This window comes from Schistosoma haematobium, chromosome 1, assembly GCF_000699445.3.
Source record: "Schistosoma haematobium chromosome 1, whole genome shotgun sequence".
NCBI lineage: Eukaryota > Metazoa > Platyhelminthes > Trematoda > Strigeidida > Schistosomatidae > Schistosoma > Schistosoma haematobium.
The window spans coordinates 25,088,613-25,106,806 of NC_067196.1; the positions used below are offsets into that span (position 1 = coordinate 25,088,613).

Sequence of the window (18,194 nt, forward strand, 5' to 3'; positions counted from 1 at the left end):
GTATATTTTCAAACAGAGGTTTATCTTCACTTTACTTTTTGTAAACTTTCATCAATAATAAACTTGGAAGTCAATATCTGCGGGAAACACCGCTGATCACAAGCAATTGAGACGGAAACTCATAGTAAACTTTCGTGATATCACGAGCCTCCAAATACAGATGCTTTAGCAATACACCATAGTTGCTCAATCTGGAAATTGCTACAAGACCTGGATGTAAGATTTTAGTTGTTATTCTTATTTGTTTATTTGTAAGAATGTCCCGAAGTCTAGAAGATGACTGATTGTTGTTGGAACACTCATGACCCAATCTATATGTCCCTCTAGTAGCTTGTGTTTAATATTCACTATCTCAAGCGAGGTATTAAAAAATCGCAATTAATAAGACTTTATTAATTATCATAATTAATTTCTGCATGGTTCATTAAATGAAGGTCTTTATCAGTTGTTAATTAGTATAATAAACTATATAGATCAATTTGAGAAAGTGACTGTTCTCAATTTCTAAACTGTAGATAGTTTGTGGTTCAATCAAACTATTATTCTAAGGTAAGTGTTCTTAAGAATTTCCAGGGCTAACTCATTATATTTGTGTACTTATTAAATTTCAAATTTATTGACGTTTTCTTAGTTGTGTAACAATTGTAAAAAACTTAAAAAATGCATGAAAACCACCTGAACGTTTATTCAGATTCTTATATCTATCACTACATTCGCTGAACAGACTTTTCTCCCAGAAGTAAATCATTTACCTTCAAGTTATAATCCTTGATAATTGTGAAACACATTCTTCTTGTAACCTATCACCAAAGTCTTTCTCACTTATATCATGTTAGGATTATATTTAAGGCTCAATGAATCTTCCTAAATTTCAATTTATGATTGGAAACCGTTGTATATTATTTGTCCCATAGATTAAATAAACAAATAGTCTAATAACTGATTCGTCGGTTATTATTCAGTATATGCCCTTGATATTTTGTTATCAAAAACTAAACTGCCGGATATCTCACTTGCATGTTCTTATGATAATTTGGGCATGAATAAAAACTTGCCTGAATTAGTGGATGAATAGAGTTCAACTGTATATCATAGATGAAGCATCATTTTTCCTAGTCAAGTAGTTGCTATTCCATTTAATTGGACTAATACAAATGATCATCATATAATCAAGCCTTCCTTTGTTTTACTACAGTTTGATTCATTTAATAATCATATTCATTATTATATTCTACCTACACTGAGAAGCGTTGATAAAATACACACCTCAAATATTTACCGTCTATATTTGGTAATCTATTGTTATTTCTTGTTCATTAACTCTTCATAGTTAATAATCACTTAATATTACGTATATTTAATTAGTTTCAACAATTATTTCTATCCTATAAAATATATTTACTTTAACAATTATTTATTAGACATTAATATTTTATTCCTATATATCATATTTTCAAGCAATTCATGACATTATACCACTCTACATTCACAGTTTTTTAATATTCTTCAAGTTGATAATTATCTTTCATTTGTACTCTATTTTCACTTTGGTCTGTTACTCAATCGTTTTTTTTAAGGAATTGGAAACATTCTCAATCATCGTTTATATAATTCAATAATATTTTATTCTAAGCTTATTTATTCTAATTAACTGTTAATATGATTGCATAGTTTTAGTAAATAATATTGTCAAAAAGAAAAGTCTTTTTGATAAATTATCTTTATTTCTCCTAGAATATAGTTCGTCCAAGTATTTACGATTTCTTATCTTCAGTTACAACAAGTTATTTTTTACTCATTTACCGATTTATAATAATTACTGATATAAACTTTTTTTTTCAATTTACATTTTGTTATATTAACAGGTACTTGGCCATTGGTAGCTTATATTATATCTAGTATTATACGATCTGGTTACACATATGCATGGGATATTCTTATGGATTGGGGTTTATTAGATTGTCGGTCAGAAGATAAACTATTACGTGATGAACTAGTCTACAGATATAGAGGTTATTATTTCTTTGCAATAATTGAAGATTTTGTGCTCCGTTTAACATGGATCGCTCGTCTAAGTTTTGAACGTATTGGATTTGCACGGATGGAAATTATCACAACAATATTTTTGACAACTGAAGTTATTCGGTAGGCATGGAATTCTTTAATCTCACTTATAACAATATGCTTTTATTCTGATGTAACTTGATATGTACTACTCCTTTTTTGACTGGGATGGCACTGAACATGATATATCAGTTGATTAGCTCAAATTGTCCCCATCTGATATAGCAAAGCTTCAGGAACGATTATTAAGAAGGACAATAAACTACTTAAATTCAACTTTAAAGTTTAGGAAAATACATACTACATGAAATATAAAAATTAAGATAGTGACTGAATGTATTTGTAGCAAAGTAATCAAGTTTAAATCATTTTAATAATGACTTAATTTTTAATATTTTTAATATGAATCATGTGAAACAAGTATAAAGTTCTTGATCTGGCTAATATCAAAATTTAATGACTTCATGGATTAATGCTATATCCCTGTTCAATTAACATAAGCTTTTATCCTGTTCTGAGTTAGATCAGTTAGATAAATGAAACGTTGTGTATGTAAGCCATTTCTCAAAATATTCTTATCATGCAAACTTATATAGAAACAGTGGAGGGGATTTATAGCTTAGGTGGGTCATGAACCAACCACTGTTAGACCACAACTGAAAACCTGGAAGCACTGGAAGGATCTTTCGTCTTAGTATAGGATTCGTCGTCAGTGCGTATACACGATCCTGCTCACTATTTGGTAGCTTCGAGAGGTAATCCTCGGGGTTCTATTGAGAAGCCGTGACCAGTGGAGTTCAACCAAGTCGGGCGTGAGGCATTTATCCAGCGAAGACAATGAAAGATGGTCGCGTAATATCGCAGATTGATTAAAGTCAGATATTAACACCGTTGAATATCGGCTGGGTTGTATTCGGCGGCCTGCTTGATCATCTGGGCTACCTGTTCCTGCCATCTAGATATTTAAACAAGTTATCTATTTTTGTTTGTTTTAATATATCATTATGTTTATTAATCGCACAACCTATTCTTCTGCGTTTCTGAAAAGTGTACAACCTTTCGTTGTCAAAGTTACAAACAACTCAATAAGAGACAATGTGGTTGCTGGCAATATACAACCAAAAGAATGCACATTATTCAGATGTTCATTTAGTGAACTGCTAACATCTAACTGGCGATCACTCAATATTTATTGCCAGGACCGACGAAGAAGAAAGAAACGGAAACTTGTTGAAATACTTTACGCTGAGAATTCTATATTGTACCAAAAATATAATATTGAATTAAGCTGATAATAATAATAATAATTGTCTGGAGGTTCAGCGTTTGCGCGCGAGACCAAAGGTGTTGGTTTCGAATCCAGTGTACAGGATCGTGGATGGACAGTTCTGACGAATCCCATACTAAGACGAAACGGCCGTCTAGTGCCTTTATGTTTTCAATGGTGGTTTATTATGATGTTCACTTATTGTTTAAGATGTACATAGAGGTATAACCTTCTAGATACTTGTCCTCCAGTGATAGCCAAAATCAATCTTTAAATGTTTTAGTTACATAGACTATTATTTCCAACTATTCTTTCTATGTCTTACACTGAATATTGAAAATCTTGTTACCGTGTGTATTTTAGTCTCACATTTCTTTCAGTTGCTTCTCTTTTTGTTCTTATTGTTAATATCACCATCTTCACTGTATTATTCTTTTGTTTTAAAGCTCGGTTCTTCTCGGTACTTGTGTAAGATATTCTCTTTTAAAAATAACATGCATTTACGCTAGATCCAATGTTCCGTTCCATAGTTATGTTTATAGAAAAAAACTGAATAGTAAAGGATTGGTGAAAATGAAATATATTCACATCACAAAGATATATTGTTCATATAGATGATATAATTCTGTCTGTAAATTTAATTCGTAAGAGGTGCGATATTTCGCCTAATCATTGATTGCTTGAAAGATAGGACCGTATTTCGTTTTTTAAAAAAAGTAAACAGTATATATAGACAACATTTTACAGTTCTTGCTAATGTTACTTGTCAAATGGTGATAAACAAAATCTACCTACTTCATTATTTATCGTTCACTCAGTTGAAACAAATAGTTTTTATTTTTTATTTGACAACACATCATTCATTGATTGATTTTCTGGAGTTTTTTTTTTTACCTCAATTAGGTCAAATAAAGGGTTTTTGAATGTTTATCACAATGTAAATATATCGGGAAGTGATATGATGTCAGTCTGTAAAGACACAGTTTACTTTATTGCAGTGGTCTAATGATTAAGGTGTCCGATTTTTAGCCGCCAAGTTTGGACTGGTCCAAACCGATTTTCACTTACTAAGATTGAGGTAAATGAGTTCTCATACAAAAACACTGATCATCGTCCTCAGGGTCACAAGGCAATAGTCTTCTTTCCACATATATTCACTAAAGAATCTCATATTATGTTGTTTGTGAGTACCTACAATTCTTAAGTATAGACTATTTCTACTTACGTTCTTGGAACATTCATTTTCATTGATCAAGAATTCTCCTAGTAGTATCTGTTCTCGAAGTGCCTAACGATCACATCAGGTCACTAAGGGTTTGAGTTGTTGTGTAAAGTCCGAAGGAGAGGTTGATGAAAGAAACGGCAACAACTGAGGGCCCTAGCTGTATTGCTAACTGTGGACATTGTGATGTTTATCAGCGTAATAAAGTAGTTATATTAGTCACGGTTGACTGGTGGATAAACTTCAAAGAAAATGAAGAATCTTGTTTATCATCTTTCATTATATTCCTCTACTTATGATACATAAAAGGGAGTCGATCACTAGTCAAATAGTTTGCTATATTCGACACTACATTTGGGAGCCAGGGCTATAAAAAAATATGAAGCTCTATCTTATCGTATTTATGTGCTTTTAACAAAGTAACGTGCATGAGAAAAAATTTCTAGTAGATTCTAAATAACTATATAACTAATTGTGTCGCCAATTCAAAAGTAGTAAACAGTTATCAACTGAACTTATGAATTCATTATCAGGAACCCTTTCTTAAACCTTTTTGACTCATTAAAACCTTAATTGCATCTTTATTGATTTCATTCAAGACGTTTTATATGGAATTTCTTTCGTTTGGAGAATGAACATTTGAATAATTGCGGTCAATTTAGAGCTGTTCGTGATATATTTATTACACCTCTACCTAAACGGCCACCAAGAACATCATCGTTAACAACATTTGGAAATTCTAATTCTCATAGTGTATTTAGTTCGAAATTGGCTCGACCAAATGTTCACTCGAAATATTCAGGGAAACCGGTCGGATATTCTCCGGATGATGGCCGAAGAAGTGTACCTGATTTTACACGAGATAAATCTTTTAATTCACCACATAAACCCAGTCATTTCCAAGCATCTGACTCATTAAGATCTAGAAGAACATATGACGTTAAGGATACTGAACACGAAAACTATTTAACAGAAATTAAAACCTCTATGGAAGACAACGATTTGTTTTCACAAGAGGAAAAACAGGAAAATCCATTTCATCGATTTTGGAGACATATGAGATCGTTAGGAAAAAGTTCGTCTCATTCGAAACATAGTAATCATCAATTTGACGCTAATTACGAGTTGTCGACCAATGAAATCTATGATAACCCAATCGAAAATAAACCTACATTTACCTTATTTATTGATGATGCAGATGACAATAATCTTCCAAATACATCTAATCAAATGCCAGCTTCATTTAATTCCAGAGAGGAGCATTCTTCATTAGAGAAATCAAATGAAATCTCACCAGTAAAATCGAATTCTAATCAACCAAGTGCTTCTAAGTCTCATCCTTATATAAGGGAAAGACGTGTTCTTATACTGAATCACCAGACAGATAATGAATCTGGGGAACCTTATGAAAAGTGCAGGCTTGATGTAAGTTATAGTATATATTACTGCATAATTTTCATTTACTTCACGGTATAGAAGCTTCATTTTAAAGACTGAATGTTTCCGTGTTCTTTAAAGTAGAATACAAAATATTTTAGCTTGTAAAAAGATAACCATTTTGTTCTGTACTTCATAATTAAACCTTCAACAATCAATAATAACATGAGACGGATATGAATGATATTAAGACATTTTATATTTACTGAGACTAGGCATAAACAAAGAAGTATATCCCTGTTATAATCATAAAGCTCAATTAAATCTCAAGATTTTTATCTTATGACGGTAGTACATTTCTTCGCTTACCTATATTTATCTTTTAGTATTTCACTAGATTATCAAATCTGGTTTGAATTGTAGCCAACAACTTGGGTGATTTATGAATATTCCATTGAATATAAATATAGTTTTTATCATAAACTTGGGTTAGCTGGATACTTCGCCAGTGTATACTCACTTTCTCAAACTATATTAAACCCGTATGTTTCTGATCTCATAAGGAGCATAGTATTTTTAGACTAATAGGTTAGAATCCAGCAATTCGATTTTCAGTTCACTTAATAGACTTCTGATCATTTATCTAACTTAGAGACCATCACTATAGTTGTTCAGGGTGTTTTTCTTTGGCTTTACCTGAAATCTAAATTGAATATTGGCAAAACTTTCTTTGTTACTTTATTCCATTGTGTTTGATATGTTCTGCCCTGTTTAGATGAAATACACCTCTACTAAAGAGTTGATCCAGACATATTGATTAGATAAATATTCACAGCACTTTCGTTTGGTATTTATCCATAAGGCTGGTTTAAGTTCAACATTTCTGTTTAGATGTGAAAATTTTTTATTCTTAGCACGTACTAAATTGAAGGATTTTTACACAATAACGAACTAGTGATAAAGCGGAAAAAATATATTCAATATATGTCTCTCGTCAATTAAATTTTGAAAATAAAAAACTGACTCATAGAAATTATACATATACCACGGTCACTGGTCTAACTGACTAGTCTCGAATTGGGGGGAATGCGTGACCTGGATTTCAGTGATGTCTGCTAAGTAACTTTGCCAAAAATCACGTAATTATTGTTTGTTTTTCGTTGAAACTTTTCATAAAGCGGTGAATATTAAATATTTGTTAGTCAGTAACCTAGTTTACAGTGGGTATTTAAGCAATACTGCTTTAAAGGTTATAAAAATAACAAAATTTCAGAGCATTAAATACCTCATTATTTTGTTTATTTACTGATTTGAGGTAAAATTCCATTAGTTATTTGTAATAAAAGTCATTAATCATAATAGGAGTTTGTTTTTTCTCAATGAAAAAGCAACTCTGTAGGAATGTTATGCTTTTCAGTGCTTGTTTTCCAAATAATTTATCTATTACCAAGTGAATCATAACCCTGAACTCGTTATAAACAACCTACAATTCATTAATTCAATGTCTAAAAGTAAGAAGTAAAAACGTTTGCTTCGTTATAGTGCAACGTAATTTTATCATAATACATTAAAGGATCATTTTTATCATGAATCACTAAAATCTTAGGTTGAAAAATACTTTTCACAATCTATTACAACAATATTCAATGAAGGCTTTGATGAAAAACGAAACTGGTGTTTTTCTTTTTGTATAGACTCACTGAACCTGGCTCATATCGATATAAAGAGTCAGACCATACACATCGTTTAAACTTAAGTAAGCTAACTTGAACAATAGGTGGATGAAAAATGGAGTTTGTAAAGAGTTTTCACTAAATTTACAGACACATCAGTTACTTATTTATTCATCTTATGATTTGTTAAACAGCAAAGAATGTAATACTGGGTAGTACTTGTGTTTTCTTAATGAATGACAGTTGTAGCAATGGTGATACTTCATCACCTAAATATACTTGTTTTTCTTCAAAATATAACTAAGGACAAAACGTTGATAGAAATACGTTTGAACTACCATATAAACCATAAAAACACTGATTAGTGCCATTTTCAAGTAGAACTGTAAAAATGGATCCTTAATATGGAAATATTAAGATCAGTTTTTAAAGTGGTCTACTAATACAAACAGAAGTTAAATTGATCTCTTTTGAGAAAAGCAATGTTTATTTTACTACTGTATGAATTCTTTTCAATTTATTGAAATTTGATCCCTGTTTCATATGACAAGTGCTTCCCAGGCTTGAAATTATTATTATTATTACTATTGTGATTATTATTACTATTAATGAGGTCATTTAAACAGATGATTTATGATAATGTAATTATTCACTCAGCATTTCATAATTAAAGTACTTGTCGATATTATACAATTATTTTTTACCAAATTATGGTATTTACTTGATGGTTTAAATTAGAATTAAACAGAAAATCACTCTGACGCATCTTTAAACCTTACAAATATTTACTTTTCTGAACATTTCAACTAGTTTAAACGGAGAAATTCACATTTAAGCATTATATCATTATTAAAGGATTCACAGTTTGAAACATCTCAGAATTCTTGAATGAGTAAAATGCAATAATACTGGACATTGGTTTAGTACTTTTCATATTTATTTAAGGAATTCAAAACATTCGATCGAGTCGCCTTTATTTAGCATTAATGAATTCTTTGTTTTGATAGATTTTAATGGTTGAATAGTTAGATTATCTCCGAAGTTATAATCATTGTTGATCTTCAGTAATTCAGAACACATGTAAAATTTCATTAAATAAAAATGGTAAATATATCAGTCTTGTTGACGTTATTGTTTTTTATCATATATATCAACGATAATACTAAATCCGTTCATAACCTTGTACTTCATTATAATTAATCAATCAATTCTTACTGTTTCTTTATAGCCGACTCAGGAGATCATAAAAGATTATTCATCATCTCCGGTAAAAAAATTACCGCCGAAATCTATTTTAACATCAGGTAGAAAGTTAGGTATTTGTGATCATCAGCCGGTAGATCAATGTACATTAAATGTCGATGACAATGAGAATAAATCAAATAATCCATGTGATTCTGTAACTAATTCTAATCGTAATGCATTTGAACAATTTTTGAAAATGCATGATAATTTATCATCTATCAATGAATTAGGTCATTCAAATACATCAGTATCTCATATTAATCAAGGTTTTGTTGGATCTAATCAACCAGACAATGAATTACCTAATACACTTAATAATAATAATACTGTAATTAATGATTGTCAAATAATAATAAGGGATCCATCACATATGGGAATCGTTCAACATGAAAATGAGTTACAGTATACTATTCCTGTTACGTTGATTTCTAACAGTGAATCTAATCAAAATTTATCAATTACTACACGACTAATGGATGGTAAACATGGGATATAGAATGAAAAATGAATTCATTGAAATTATCAGTTCATAAAGGATACACACAGCAGAATAGGTTAGTTTCTTTTCGTTGATATATTTAATTTTGTTTGTTACACATTTTCTTATTGTTTTAGTTAGTTATCCATTTACTGGAAATACTATTGTTAAAATTACTTTCATTGTCTTTTCAAAGTGGTAATTTTAAAATCACATATTTAATAAATTCATATTGGTACTTTGTTTAAACATAAATCATGTAAACTGAATGTACTCTATCATAGGTGTCAGTTTTAAATCAGAAATAGCCATCAGCTGATAAATGATTATTTTCATACACATTAAACATATTTTCCTGATAATAGTTTTTAAGAAATAAAAGCTTTCAAATAAATTAGACTTTAAAATACGATAATAAAATCTATTTTATTTAATATTGTACTTTTGGTTACATTAAATAGTTTACATGACTAAACGTACAGTATTGCTATAAGTTCTAAAATAACATACATCTTACTTAGAATTATTCCAAAAACAAATGTATGAAAATGATTTTAGCATTTCTTATCTCCTAATCATCTTACACCGTAAACATCTACGATAATGTTTAATGCTTGAATTCCATTGTATTCTCCTCACCTTTCTTTAAAGTTTATACAAAAACTAAAATATCTCAATAACAGTGATATTTCTGTTTGTACCTTGAATGTTTTTTCTATTGGGTTATGAACATTTTACAAAGGCGTAAGAACACATTTTATGATGTACATCTAAAATTACTTCTTTCTATTAGTTAAATTTTATTGCAACAACTACATAATTTGAAGTAGATGATGCAAACGTTTAAGTTGGTCATTATATATGTTATTTATGAGTTAATCTTTTCAATATATAGCTTCATTGAAACAAACAGTAATATTATTCTTCTAAATATAATTAACCATTAAATAAATAAACACTCATTAACTTATTCATGATGGATGGTAATTTTAGAATGAAAATATTAAATAACGATTTATTAGGTTATTGACTTCCGTTACGATGATTCTGTTTATCAACTTTACATTACATTATTACTATGTAAAAGTATATTTTAACATAAATTCTGAACTGTAGTAGAATTTTAAATATTATTAAACTATATTTTTTAATATATAAATATAAAACCTCTACTTAAAATTATTTTAAGAAATACAGAAATTAAACTTTAGTTGGTGGATATTAAAATACAGTAAACACATGTAAATATCTTTGTATCCAGATGATAACTTGCTTCCGTCATTAGTGATTACGAGTTATGCTTTGTTGTATCCTTTTATTCTTCCATTTTAACACTTTACGAAATAACTTATCGTTATTTTTTTAGAGAACAGATGCAATATGATAAGTAGTGGAATCCAATACACTTGTTTTGTCTTGTTTGGGACTCATCAGATGAATCTACCTGAGTCCTAGTTTTGATATCCACACTAGAACTCAAACAGAGTACCTTTTGATTCAAAAACTTAACGCGTTTTCTTCTGAGCTGTAGTGAAGGAGAACACGGGTGAGGACAACCAAATTGTATTTAGGACAAATTACAGAATTACTTGGTAAAATAGAAAAACCATATAGTAAATCGTTAATTTGCAAAATATTATTCTATCATATCAAACCGGACTGTTGCTTTTGCAAACATCAATCCATTGTCTCGCATTTCATTGTTCATGCGATTTCTTACAAATTCCATTGTTTTTTCGTTCTTCTTTCCTTGATCTTCTCCATCTTCTGCTGCCAGACGTTACGTTCTTTTGACTCACGTTATATACTACTTATATCAATATAAGTAGCACGCACCACACTCGTCCCCCCTTTTAACAAGTTGCTGTCGTAGTCTTTCTGATCTTCGTACCGCTGTGTTCTTTGGTGCTTTTCGTGATTCACACCCATGATGATCTTGAAACCATCTCTGTAGTTGACTAGCATTTACGCGCTTCTGCTTGTCTTCTCTCCGGATCGTGTAGACCGAGCCGCGTTTCTCCGTGATAACATACGGTCCTTCCCATTTTGGGGCCAGCTTCCCCGACCCTGCTCCCCCTGCTATGTTACTTTTTCGTTCTCTACACTTTACTAGGTCTCCCACTGCAAAGGGTCTCCACGTTCTCCTCTGTTGTTCTGCCTTCTTTGTGTCTGATATTTGTTTCTTTTCCACGTTCCTTATTGCTTCTCTCCTCTCTTTTCTTAACCTTGTTGTCGTCCACTTCTGTTGTTGTGGCCAGGTCTTATTATGCATTGGAAGTCGTGGTTGTCTGTCATACATGAGCAAGAAAGGTGACTTCTTGGTTGTTCCTTGTGTGGAGGAACGATGTGCCAGCAAAATCAATGGTAACTCTTTCTCCCAATTTCCTCCTTTTGATGCTAACCATTCCTTTAACGTTCGATTGTTTCTCTCTGTAAGCCCGTTTGTCTGAGGATGATACGGTGTAGTTCGTATTCTCTTGATGCCAAACTGCTTTAAACGGGCTTTAAACTCGTCACTTTCAAAACAGGGACCCTGGTCAGTTAATATCATCTTCGGTATTCTGTGACACGCTACAATATGCCGGATTACCACCTCGGTCACTGTCCTTGCCCGCTGGTCTGCAATGGGTACGGCATCTACCCAACGTGTAGCATGTTCCGTCATCACTAACAGGTACTGGTTACCGCTCGCCGTCTGTGGAAACGGTCCCATCACATCCACCGACCATAGATCACCGACTGCGGTTACTGGGATTGACTGTAATGGCGGTTGTCTGTATCGATCGCTTTTCATTAGCTGACACTGCTGGTAGGTTAACACGTATTCAGCCACATCGTCTCTCATGCTCGGCCAGTATGCACTTTGTCGTAGTAAGTCCGTCGTTCTTGCGATGCCTGTATGTGCTACCTGGTGACACTCGTGTATCACTTTACGCCGCCAGTCTTTCGGGATCACCGCCACCCAATTCTCATCATCGTCCTGCCAGGTCAGCACTCCATATGAGTTCACTCTCAGTCGTTCCTTTTGCCGAAGCAGCGTTATTACCTCCTTGTCCATTGTTCGTTTATCTACGTCTGCTCCCTCTTTTATCACTCTGATTACCTCTCGAAGGTTAGGGTCAGCTTTCTGCTGCCGGACGAGTTCTAATGGGTCTCCCTCTAAACTATTCACCGCGTATGCTGTTAGTGGCAGGTCGGCTTCCATGTCTGGTCTTGACAAGTAATCCGCCATTACGTTTTCTTTTCCTGGAACATGGCCGACACTGAAATCGTATTCTTGCAGGCGTACCATCCATCGCGCCAACTTCCCTCGGGGGTCTCTTGCTGCTTTCAACCACTGCAGGGGTTTATGGTCGGTCTCAATGTGAAATCGTTTACCTAAGAGGTATGGTCTCCATTTTTCCACTGCCCACACGATCGCTAAACACTCCTTTTCGATGGTTGGATACTTCTGTTCAGCGGGTGTGAGGACGCGACTCGCGTATTCCACCACTCTATCAGCCTGACTCAACACAGCACCTATACCATGATCACTCGCGTCTGTGGCCACTGTAAACAGTCTTCCCGGTTCAGGCAGTCTGAGCGTCATCTGGCGATCGTCTAGCATGTTTTTGATTCGGTTGAACGTTTGTTCGGCAGTCTCAGTCCACGTAAACTTGGTGCTGCTCAATAACTTATATAAGGGTGCTGCTATTTCGTTGAAATTCTTGACAAACCGACTGTAGAACGCCGCTCTTCCCAGGAACTGTTTCAACTTCCTTTTCGAATTAGGTACTGCAATATTTTTTTATGGTAAGAATTTTCTCCGGCAATGGTTTTATTTCTCCATTTCCCACTTTATGTCCCAACAATGTGACGCTACTTTTCGCTATCTGCGACTTGTCCTTATTAATCCGAAGTCCAAATTCGTCAATTCGCTTTAAGACCGCTTCCACATGCTTGATGTGATCTGCTTCTGTTTGATTGTACACAACTACGTCGTCGCCATATACCTCGACATTATCTAGATTCTTGAGCAGTAGTGTCATTAATCTTCTGAACGTGAACGGTGCACCCGCCAACCCGAACGGCATTCGTTTAAATTGATACTGTTTATCACGTACAGTAAACGCTGTCTTGCTTCGATCACTCTGTTTTATAGGCAGTTGCCAATAACCTGACCGTAAATCCAGCACTGTAAACACCGTGGCATTCTGTAGCCGATCTATTGTTTCCACCACTGTTGGCATTGCACAAGGCTTCAGGTCTGTTATATTATTCAATTCTCTGAAGTCGACACGAAATCTATACTTTCCATTTGGTTTCTTTACCAAGAGTACCGGCGAGCTATATGGGCTGTCCGCTTCCTCAATTATACCTTCTTTTAACATTTCCTGGACCTGACGATTTACCTCGGCCTCTAAATGCACCGGGACACGACGTGTTGCAAATATATTTACTCGACTGTTCTTTATCGGTATTTCGTGCTTTACTCTGTCACAAAATCCATACGGCTCCCCATCTCCCGTGAATAGTTTCGCATACTTTTTGCATAACTCGTGAATGTTTGGTTTCTTTGACGAGACATCCGTTGCAACTCTTATTTCAGCCACTTCGCTACTTTCGTGTATTGTCAATGAACCATATTTCGTAACCACCTTACCGCTTCTTAAGTCAACTATCGCTTTTACTTCTCTTAGGAAATCTGCTCCTAATATCGGTCTCGATAAGCTTGTGGTTACGACGAACGGAAAATTTATCTCAGCATCCCCCAATTTTACAATACTGTTAGATACGCCAAACACCTCTAACATATGGCCCCCTATCGTGTGGACAGCTAATGTACACGGCTTGATTCTCTTACATTGCTCTTTGCCTATTAACGATACTGCTGCACCTGTATCGATCAGACAAACTAAATCTCGCTCATTTATGTTCACTCTCGTATATACTGCCCCTCTGTCTACTAACGCAACAATCCCCATATTCCTAGGATAGAAAGAACACTCGTTGTAACGTCTAACATATCTGCGTCTTCGTCTTGTTGGACAGTTTATCTTCCAATGTCCTGTCCCTCCACAAGCGTAACATTTATCGTTCCTTTTATTGTTCACTTGTATTGCTGCAATCTCACGCTCCAGCTCCTCAATCTTCTTCTCGACATTACTCATCTCCTGCTTTTCGCACCCGACCGGAGCTGCTGTTCGCGTCATCAGCTGACGAGTCACCTTCGCCAGTTCACTGATATCCATGGGTTGCGCTGCGTTTACCAGTTTCAGCTGTTGGGAGACGGTGGCAGGCACACTCTCGATAAACTGTGACACCAACAACTGTGTCTCCGACTCCTCATCCAGACTCGGCATCGCACGGCGTAACAATCTGGTAAGCTCGACAGCCAGCACCAGTGGGTCACCATCGACCGGCAACCTCGCCAGCCGGAACTTCTGCAGCGCGTCCTCCCTGTCCACTGGGCTGTCAAACTCCGCCGCCAACCGCTCCGTGACTGTCTCCCATGTCGTCTTCCCGCCAGCACCATCCAAGCTGTCATACACAGCCTTCGCCCTGCCTCTCAGGAGCGTCCCTAGCACCACCAGCTTCGCCTTCGGCCACTTCACTCCCACCAGCTCCGCCACGGCCTCAAACTCCTTCAGGAAGCTCAGCACATCTCCGTTCTCAAACTCCTTCAGCCATGGAACCTTCATCCTTAGTGGAGGCAGCGACATCAAATGTAGTGAGGGAGAACACGGGTGAGGACAACCAAATTGTACTTAGGACAAATTACAGAATTACTTGGTAAAATAGAAAAACCATATAGTAAATCGTTAATTTGCAAAATATTATTCTATCATATCAAACCGGACTGTTGCTTTTGCAAACATCAATCCATTGTCTCGCATTTCATTGTTCATACGATTTCTTACAAATTCCATTGTTTTTTCGCTCTTCTTTCCTTGATCTTCTCCATCTTCTGCTGCCAGACGTTACGTTCTTTTGACTCACGTTATATACTACTTATATCAATATAAGTAGCACGCACCACAGAGCTACTGACTCCATATAGCCACTAGCTTGTGCAACTAAAAAATAAAATCCATTATAATATGAATTCAAATTCATACCCGTTGAACAAGCTAGTGGCTATCTGGTGACATTAGCTCAATGAATAGCGCGCTAGGCGTTTGAAGAAAAAGGTACTCTGTTTGAGTTCCGGTGTGAGTATTAATACTAGAACCCAGGCAGGTTCAGCCAACGAGTCCCAAACAGGACGAAACTCATGTCTTGGATTCCACTACTTTCCCCATCCCATCTATTCTCTTGAAATGATGTCTACATCGAGGCAATCCACACAAGGTTCACATATACCAATTAACACTGGTTAAAATTCAGTCAAGAATATCAGCAATGGAAGAAACCAAACCATTACATATTGATTTTCAGTATGGGACTGTGAAGATTGTTGGATTTCAATGGAATCATGGACCGATCAATGTGAGGACAACATTGAAAATCTGGAAGCCGTGACCAATTGAAGTCAACTGTGTCAAGTATTACGCAGTTATCCACCGAACACAATGGGAGATGATCGCGTAATATCGCGGATTGGTTGAAATCAGATGTTAACGCCGTTAAATATCGGCCCTTCGCCATTGCAAACGATTTTCAGCCATGTCATTCAAGGTCCCTAACCATCGTTTGCTGTCGTCTTGCGAATCTCAAATAGGTAGTCTACACTTACCAGCATGGCTCAGTTCACTTGTCAGTGACTTCATGGATTTGCGCCATGTTTTGGTCTGGCCGCCTCAACTTTCGACCTACTTCTATGCCACTGAACATCGCACGTTGGGACAGTCGGTGGTTGAGCACACGTAACACATGCCCCAGCCATCTCAACTGATGAAGTTTCACTACTTCATCAATTGATTTGCCATCCTTACCTAGTATCCGTTTCCTAAGAACTGCATTACTTACTCGGTGGTGCCAGGATGTACGAGCAATGCTTCGAAGACTCCTATGATCGAATACTAGTAATCTACGAATATCCTCTACTCTTGCCAGCCATGTTTCACTGCCATAAAGTAGGACGGAACAAACTGTCGCGCAGTAAACCTGTCCTTTGGTTGGTAGATGGATATCTCTCCTACGCCATGGATGACGCAAGATGACAAAAGCTAGTCGAGCCTCCTGTATCCGTACTGAGATTTCGTCACACACCAGACCAAACGGGCTGATGAGACTGAGGGTTCTGGTTTCGAATCCAGTGTGTGGGATCACGGATGAACACTTCTGAGGAGTCCCATACTAGGACGAAGCAGCCGTTCAGTGCTTTCAGGTTTTCAATGGTTGTTTAACATTGATCGGTTTATGACTTCATATAAAGAGACGAACACTAATCAGAACGATTTATACATTGAAATGATAGTAAAATAAGGAACTAGATATTTCGTTTCTGAATACAAAAAATAAACTTAAGTTGATAAATTGTCAAATCCCCAGCTATGCACAAATTTTTTTACCCAGTTTTCTTCGAAGTCAGTTTGTTTGACTTTGTGTGTAATTTTAAGTGACGTTTCTGGTAGAGATAGGTGATCAAATATTCAACAATGGAGATATTGACTGATTTACATTCACCTTTAGATATCTGTGTAGTTATACGGCTTTAGTAAATAACATTGTCGAAAACGGAACTTTCTTCACTGAATTGCCATTATTCAGTCTTAAACTTTTTCATTTCAAATTAGATTTATTATAATATATTTGGTATATATTGCCCTATTGTATTTCTAATAATAACACGAATAATTTAAAGAATTGATAGACTTCACAGAATTTTGTTTAAAAAGGTTTCAAATATTTTGTAGAAGTTGCAAAGAAATGTTTATACATATATCAATCATCTTCAATGAATATTGATCCTGCCTTTCATTATCATAGCTTTCTACATATGAACTTAATTTTTATCATTAGTTTTCAAGTCTACTGAAAAAAACGTTAATTGACGCAGATTGTTTGATAAACAATAATGGCATATTTGTACAATTATGTGTATATATTGATTACTAGTAAAGTTGAACTGTTTCATTGTTGCTTGTGACAGTTAACATTTTATAAGAGTTGCCTTTGTTATCTTCGTAATTTTTTTTGCAAGAGATAATACAAATGCCATTTTCTAGAGAATGAGATTTTACTTTGGTGATATGAATTAGTAAACAAGAAAGTCTGAGTGCTTCTTGACTTGTACCTCGAAATATATAACACAATGTTGATGTTTTAACACTGCTTTGCTCACTTGGCTAGCATTATTGATTGACTACCATAAATATCATTTGACAAATAGCCTATCCTTATATGGAATTCAATTTGGTAGTATTAAGTTTAAAGTTAAGCGATTTTTATTAGTAGATTGATTTATTCATTTGAAGTCTAGGTAAAAATGTACTCGATAGCTGGATGTAATTAAAACTTCGTCAGAGTTCGGTTAGCAGTGGATATGTCTGATAATTTGATTTGCAAACCTATGTGCCTTCAACAAACTGGTCATAGGCGGCCATCAGACAAACCAAGAGCAGTAAAGCGATGGGACCAGACAGCATTCCAGCAGAAGCACTGAAAGCGCACACAGCAGTAACTGAAAAGATGCTCAACATTCTCTTTAGCACGATTTGTGATGAAGAACAAGTACTAATACATCTGGAAGAAGGACACCTGATCAAGATATCAAAGAAAGGCGATCATAGCAAGTGTGGAAATTACAGAGGCATCATTCTCCTCTCAGTACCAGGTAAAGTCTTTAACAGAGTGTTGTTAAGCAGAATGATGCATTCCGTAGACGCCCAACTTTGAGACCAACAGGCTGGATTCCGTCAGGATAGATCGTGTACAGACCAAATC

General features: G+C 35.0%; 1 protein-coding gene across 1 annotated transcript in view; it reads left to right on the plus strand.

Moving 5' to 3' along the window:
- Window positions 1-18,194, plus strand: part of XPR1_1 (Xenotropic and polytropic retrovirus receptor 1) — a 61,531-nt gene that overhangs the window by 38,372 nt on the left and 4,965 nt on the right. Inside the window, exons 12-14 of the mRNA XM_035730539.2 lie at window positions 1,866-2,145; window positions 5,153-5,978; window positions 8,832-9,402. Of these exons, the coding sequence (XP_035588043.1) occupies window positions 1,866-2,145; window positions 5,153-5,978; window positions 8,832-9,344 (1,619 nt within the window). The 3' untranslated portion in view covers window positions 9,345-9,402. The remainder of the gene's footprint in view (window positions 1-1,865; window positions 2,146-5,152; window positions 5,979-8,831; window positions 9,403-18,194) is intronic.